The 7500-nt window shown below is 40.1% G+C and overlaps 1 protein-coding gene across 2 annotated transcripts in view; it reads left to right on the forward strand.

Moving 5' to 3' along the window:
- The window catches only part of LOC138026307 (pleckstrin homology domain-containing family H member 1-like), a 36557-nt gene that overhangs the window by 19560 nt on the left and 9497 nt on the right, over positions 1–7500 (forward strand). For both annotated transcript variants that reach the window (XM_068873603.1, XM_068873602.1), the window contains 12 exons: positions 163–271; positions 386–498; positions 623–802; positions 957–1165; positions 1406–1499; positions 2031–2114; positions 2249–2305; positions 2824–2919; positions 3596–3690; positions 4310–4373; positions 4736–4813; positions 5100–5209. In XM_068873603.1, coding sequence (XP_068729704.1) covers positions 163–271; positions 386–498; positions 623–802; positions 957–1165; positions 1406–1499; positions 2031–2114; positions 2249–2305; positions 2824–2919; positions 3596–3690; positions 4310–4373; positions 4736–4813; positions 5100–5209 — 1289 coding nt within the window. The remainder of the gene's footprint in view (positions 1–162; positions 272–385; positions 499–622; positions 803–956; positions 1166–1405; positions 1500–2030; positions 2115–2248; positions 2306–2823; positions 2920–3595; positions 3691–4309; positions 4374–4735; positions 4814–5099; positions 5210–7500) is intronic.

Here is a 7500-nt window from a genome sequence, read left to right on the forward strand (position 1 = left end):
TCCCTGGACTTTTTCAGCCAAAGTATCTCATTCTTTCATCAGAAAGATCCTTCATCGTCGCCGTCTTTTTTGAGGTCACTTAAAATTACTGTAATGTCATAGCCAAGCGCCTGCTAGTCTCCATAGCTGAACAGAACAATTAAGTTATTATTTTTGTGCCAGGATTCTTGGTTGTTTCATCTGAAAGTTGCATCAGGCAGTGGCATTGACGACTTGGGAACTGAATTCGAGAGGCACATTTTTGACCTCATTTCACAAGACTGTGATCCTGGTAAGATAAACGGTTTTTGTGAAGGTGCGTTCGATGGATTTGCAATGAGCCTTTCTTTCAAGCCATTGATTTTTTGGTATCTTCATTTCCATTGCGTGCTTTATTTGTCCGTAGAGAGTGAAACGTGGAACAGATGTGTACTAACGCATGTTAAAGAAACTATCACGGAGCCTCTCACAACCCTGCCATCTAAAGAACTTGAGAAAGAAGCTCTCAAGCTTTTCAAGGTTTGTACAAACTCTCTCCTTGTGTGGGCAAGTGTACTTTGAGGTAAAGAGAAGTTGAGTTTCTTAAGCAAACGTCAACGTTGTGTTTGCTGATTGATTAAGCGATGTTTTGTTACATCTACAGTCGATACACCTGTTTACAACGGTGCAGACAGAAGGAGGAGCAGCCATCGACTATCATGTGTCACTAGCCCAGAATGCTTTGCAAATCTGTTTGGATCATCCGGAGCTGCAAAACGAAGTGTACTGTCAGCTGATCAAACAAACATCAAAACACGTGCACAGAGGACCCGACGATATCGGGGTTTGTATACGTTACAGTTTGATTACAGCTATCCAATTTATTGAAACGAGAGTAAAATGGCCAATTTTAGGAACAGGTGCGGTCTGCTTGGTTAGGTGTGAGTTGATTATTTTATTTACTTATTTTGTGTGTTTGTTTATTTATTGTTTCTCAGCACTTCTTGGAATATTGCGGCAAGTCTTCGTGGTTGCAGGAAAGTGCATATGACATATCGTCACAAGCCACTATCGATCTTCGCCCAGTTCAAGAATTTGTTTTTATTCAGGCGTGGCAGCTTCTCTCTCTCTGTACAGCTTTGTTTGTTCCGAAACAGAAATTTTTTCTTTTCCTGAAGGGACATCTGAACCGATGCTCAACTTCCAGGTAATCATAGATGTCAGTTCTTTGATGTCATATGTTTCTTGGACATCACCACTCCCACTGGAATGAAAATAAACTGCGAATAAACGCGCGAAGGCGTGGAGATTTCCTCCCGCGGGTAGTTGGGACGCGCGCGGACCTTTCCTCGCACAGTCAGTTTCATGGACTTTATGCGTGTTTCGATTAGTTTTCTGTCCAAAGCACAAGGCTTATTGACAAGCTTATTCTTTCTCTCTTTTTTAGGACGAATCAAGGAAAGTATGCAAGCCACTGCTTGAAGAACATCACCAGAACCTTGGCGAATGGGAAAAGAGAGGCCAGACCTTCAAGAATGGAGGTAATGAAATTGATGAATTGAAGCAGAATGAAGTTTAGTGATCGGGTTCCCACAATTCCCCTATAAATCAGACGTAGAACGTCCAAACTTGAAGAGGAACCAAGAAAATCCATTCCTATATGTTTGTTTTTGCACCTTTTTACACAGTTCTACAAAAATTAAAACATTGGATGCGGTCACACTTGAGAGAAACACAGTGTAACATTATTGTTGACTCTAGGGTCAACTCTCTGGTGTTTTGAATCCCTGGGGGAACACTGAGCAATTGAACTTGATTTTAACACTAGTGTTAACTCCCAAATGCGACCGCAACCATTGTGTAAAATATAAATTTGAAATAAGATGGGTTGTTGTAGTCTCTTTCACATCCGTTTTTGGGGTGTCACGCAACGCTCCCCACAAACAAACCTTTTTGGGGAGCGTTGCGTGACATCCCAAATACAGTGAGGGTTACTGAAGTTCGCTTGGGTTTTAAGTCGTAATATGCTGAGAGTCCTGGTTGCCTTGGTATTTTCATTGTGTTTTTTGTAGGTTTTGTCTGCTTTGCTTCGAAAGCCATATGACCATTCCTGTTCCATGAGCATTCCAGTTCATTTCATTGACGGTACTAGTCAGGTTAGTAAAACTCGTTTAATGTTCATACGCTTCCTGAAACTCTGTTTGTTGTAGCTCTTTTAAGTTCTAAAATATGTCGCCACTATAGTCCAGGATTCAGCTTCATAAGTAAACTTTGATTTGTTTTTGTTTAGGTATTTGGTTTTGATGGTTCCACGACCGTAGACGAATTCACGCAAACAATCAATAGAGTGAGTACATAAAGGAAAGGAAAGGAAAGGAACTTTATTTAAGTGTCTATTTAAGTGCGCTGGAGCGCTAATTGGGGACACTGTAAACTGAAATGAACAATGAAAGTAAATCAAGTCAAATGTTGGTTTTTGAGGAGAGGGGAAACCGGAGTACCTGGAGAAAACCTCTCAATGCAGAGTAGAGAACCAACAAACTCAACCCACATATGACGCCGAGTCCGGGAATCGAACCCGGGCCACATTGGTGGGAGGCGAGGGCTCTCACCACTGCGCCATCCCTTTACATAGACAAAGTCTAGTTCCATTTTAGTTGCATAATCCGCCGTTAAGAATTGCAAGAACTGATAACGAAATTCACACGCTCGCCTTTCCACTCGACTGACGTCAACTGACTTTACGAGAATCCTCTGCATGAGGCGTAGTGAGTGAATCGCAAACGTAATGCACTGTAATGTGTTTGAACCTTTTGCCGTTCTTTGATTCTGTCTCACAGTCAAATCGTCTGATCCTTTTGAAAGGTTGTTGGCATCCGTCCACCAGCTGAGAGTGGCTATGCACTGTTTACTGATAATCCCACCAACCTTGTTGAACACTGCTTACAGGCCAGCGTCAAGGTTAGTATTAGGGAGCTTAAGCACGCGCGTTTTTGAGACGCGGACGACAACCGGAAGTGAGCTGTTTTCCCTTTTGACTTGTCTTCACACAACCGCATTTACATTGCCAAGTATTTTCTCTCCAAAAGAGATAATTCGTATAAAAATCTGGGAGACACCACTGCATGTCCTGGCACGGGAAATGTTCTCTTCCGGTTGCCGTCCGCGTCTCGAAAACGCGCGTGTTTAGGCTTCCTATTTTGCTGGTCTTATCAATGACGTAATCTTAAACGCGAGCACATTGTTTGTTTTCCCAGAATGATAAAAGTACGGCTCCCCTTGAAACTTTGATGCATTTAAACTATCAGCAATTCCATTGGACTGGTCGACACCGCTTAAAACCGCTATTAAATCTTCACAAGCTGCATCTTTTCGTGTTTTAGAGCGAGGCTCCATTGTTTTCTTTCTTTGTCTATTGATTTTTAAATCGATCCTGTGAGGTGTTACAAATGGCATAACGCTGGGATAGACCCACGTTTACTTCAGAGTAGAAGAAAGAAGTTTCTAACTATAACGCGTGAGGTTACACCTAAAGTTAAGGCTTCAAGAGGTCTGTCTAGTTTTTCTCGCCCCATGTCTTCTGGCGGGCCGCTTAGTCTAGCTCTGAGGTCTCGAGGCACTTTTTTTTTGTTCACAGTTGTGTGATGTCATATCGAAATGGGAACAAGCCATGCGTCAAAGCCAGGGACGACTGGACACGAGTAGAATGATCAAGCTTTCCTACAAAAAGAGGTAACCCGATTTGACTAAACAATTGAACCAAGGATGCTCAAAACTGTTTCAACACTTTCAAGAACTACTCTTAGAGGGATTGACTCTACAACATTGCATCACCATGTAAGACAAAAGGCGCTGAAGATTGTGACGTTATAGGTTATCATAGCGACAGGAGATCCATCTGAAAACACCCTTTATTTTGTCTTTAGATGCCTATATCTCAAAAATAAGCTCTCAGAAGCTAATTCAGAGCTACCCTCACAATTGGAATATTCAATTGAGGTGGCCATGAGTCATCGATCCAGTGATTTTTTAATTTTAACTTGGCAAAGAGTTTCATCGTAGCCTGTTGATCACTTTTCAGGAATAAAAAATGGGGGTCACTGAGTTCGTTTTTGAGATATAAGCATTTCCATACATATGGCTTACATATACATACATATACATATGGCTTTCCTGTAAAAACAATAACCACGCATTATAACTTCGACATCCGATCCCAAACCGCTTTATTGGAAACTGCCACAAAACTATGCATCGACAACACGGCATGACCATCTCATTTGCGAAAATCGTCTGTGTGTTGGCAGACAAGACGGCCCGGGGTTCATCATTGTATTTGTTCCTGTCCCAGGTTACACTTTAAGAGTCTTAGCAGCACAGAAACGGATAAAGAAAAGTTCTTTCTGGTTCTGCAGGTGAGAATTGTTTGTGTTCGATTTTGTTATTTTTCGTGCAATTTAAATAAATCAAGTGAAGTTATGATCTTCGCAGTTATGGACGCAATTTTTGCAATTGCGTAGAGAAGCCTGAAAAATTCAGGACTTCAACGGGGTTTGAACCCGTGACCTCGCGATACCGGTGCGACGCTCTAACCAACTGAGCTATGAAGCCACTGACGTTGGGAGCTGGTCATTTGTGGGTTCTAATGTTCCATTTCATATATCATTTCATCGTTGATTCATAATAAAGCCGGAGCTTTGATCCAACTTGGTTATCTTGGACATTTTTCCAGTACTAGTAAAGTGCATTTCAGAGTACTGTTGTTTTACATTTTTAGACAAATGCCAATGTTATGAAGGCACGATTCCCAGTCAGCAAAGAAATGGCTTTGGAGTTTGCGGCGTTGATGGCTCAGGTAACTGAGATTCGAATACGAGTTTCTGATACGCTAAGTTTAAAGAGTTCTCAATAAGCAAAAATTGCCATCGATTGCGCTTCAAGCAACGCATACGCTTCTCTCGTGGTCTCCAGGTCTTAGTCGTACTTCATGACACGTCACACTAAGCTTGCATGAGCTGTCAAAGGAGAGTTAATTAACTTGAGCTGGGAATTGGGAATTTACATCGAACAAATTTCAATCAAACAACTGGTCTCAGCGTTTGGATTTTTATTGAGTTTTTAATAACTGGTTTGGGTTTTAGATCACGTATGGTGATTACAGAGCACACAGCAATTCACTGCCGAGCAAAAGAGTTGAAACTGTTATCTCCCAGTTCTGTGCGAAAGCCCTCAAAGAAGATATCGGCAAGAGGTGAGTGGTAAACGACGATTACATAAACAAAAATGTCTCGTTTAGTTACAATCTTGCGTTTGACGAAAGTTGATATATATATAGTGAGAATAAAAGCAGTTTACCCAACGATGAACTCCCAGTAAGAGGATCCAGAGGATACGTGTCTCTCCGTAAATCTGTAGATAGGTATAATAAATAAAACGACGAAGAGACAAACTCTTGACAGTTCCAGCGTTTAATCGACGTTTCGGCCTTCGGCCTTCTTCAGGATAGTTTAAAAGTTAAAAATTAAAAAAGCTATATACAATGGTTGTGAGTGGCAGAGTTACGGGCTTTTATATAGTACACAAAAAATGGAAATTAAGGTTGTGTAACAAAAGAAAAGTCTTAATTACAAGCTAGGCAAAACAAAAAACAATTGATAAAAAGGAACAAACAGACTAATTAGATGAATCGTGTTATTACGTAACAAACTCCCCATTGAGGGCCTCTGAGTGAATGTGCGGGTCAATGTCATAACAAGGTCCTCAGAGAGGGCCCCTAAACAATGTAATAGATTCCCAATCGAAAGCCCCTGAATGAAAAACCAAACACAAACATAACAGAATCCCCCAATAGAGTTTTTGAACAAAGACAACAACGACTAAGTGAAGGCTAACAAAACAAAAGGGCAAGATTACAAACTGGAAACATTCAAAGCTAGATGGGAGCTAACGAGGTCCTACAGACAGCAAAAATTACGATAATTACAAATTTGGGCTGAAAAGAATTTACACTACAATAGAGACAAAGTCAACTGTTGTAGCAGATACGATTTTTGGATTTGAATTCACGCCTTTTGTTAAGACCGTGTGGATATAATGAAAAGAGTTGTGAGGTCCAATATGCTTCTCTGGTGAGGAGCAGTTGTTCAAGATGGGTGGCATTTTTGTGGTTTACAATTTGTTCGATAATAATAAAACTAATTTGACAAATTTGATGCTCAAGAGAATTATAATGGACCGCCAGCTCACATGTTCTTCTGTTCTTAAGCATTGATGATTTATGGTTACGAAAACGAACCTTGAATTCTGTTGAAGTGGAGCCCACGTACTGCTTTTTGCATTTGTTACAAGCAGCCAAATAAATGACATTTTTGGAAGTACAGCTTAATTTCTGATTAATCCTATATATGCGGCCCGTAGCAAAACTCTTAAACTTAGTATCTTGAATCAAAAAATGTTTACAGAGGTCACATCTTTTGTTACATTTGCAACAACCTCGATCATCTTCCAAGGTTTCATTTCTGGCTTCAATGTTCCGAAATTTAGATGGAGCTAAGATTTCTTTTAGGTTTTTTGTTCTGCGATAAGCTGGAAAAATCGACTTTGATGGAAAAATCTCTAAAAGCTCAGGAGACAATCTAAGTAAGTGGGAATGTTTTTTAATCACCTGCTGGATGTCTGGAAGAATTGGGTTGTAGTCAAGTACTAGAGGAAAAACCTTTTTCTTTGGCTTGACTCTTTTTGTTAGGAGTTCGGACCTCTCATTTTAGAGATTTTTCCATCAAAGTCGATTTTTCCAGCTTATCGCAGAACAAAAAACCTAAAAGAAATCTTAGCTCCATCTAAATTTCGGAACATTGAAGCCAGAAATGAAACCTTGGAAGATGATCGAGGTTGTTGCAAATGTAACAAAAGATGTGACCTCTGTAAACATTTTTTGATTCAAGATACTAAGTTTAAGAGTTTTGCTACGGGCCGCATATATAGGATTAATCAGAAATTAAGCTGTACTTCCAAAAATGTCATTTATTTGGCTGCTTGTAACAAATGCAAAAAGCAGTACGTGTGCTCCACTTCAACAGAATTCAAGGTTCGTTTTCGTAACCATAAATCATCAATGCTTAAGAACAGAAGAACATGTGAGCTGGCGGTCCATTATAATTCTCTTGAGCATCAAATTTGTCAAATTAGTTTTATTATTATCGAACAAATTGTAAACCACAAAAATGCCACCCATCTTGAACAACTGCTCCTCACCAGAGAAGCATATTGGACCTCACAACTCTTTTCATTATATCCACACGGTCTTAACAAAAGGCGTGAATTCAAATCCAAAAATCGTATCTGCTACAACAGTTGACTTTGTCTCTATTGTAGTGTAAATTCTTTTCAGCCCAAATTTGTAATTATCGTAATTTTTGCTGTCTGTAGGACCTCGTTAGCTCCCATCTAGCTTTGAATGTTTCCAGTTTGTAATCTTGCCCTTTTGTTTTGTTAGCCTTCACTTAGTCGTTGTTGTCTTTGTTCAAAAACTCTATTGGGGGA

The sequence above is a fragment of the Montipora capricornis genome, chromosome 12 (assembly GCF_036669925.1).
Source record: "Montipora capricornis isolate CH-2021 chromosome 12, ASM3666992v2, whole genome shotgun sequence".
Taxonomy (NCBI): Eukaryota; Metazoa; Cnidaria; class Anthozoa; order Scleractinia; family Acroporidae; genus Montipora; species Montipora capricornis.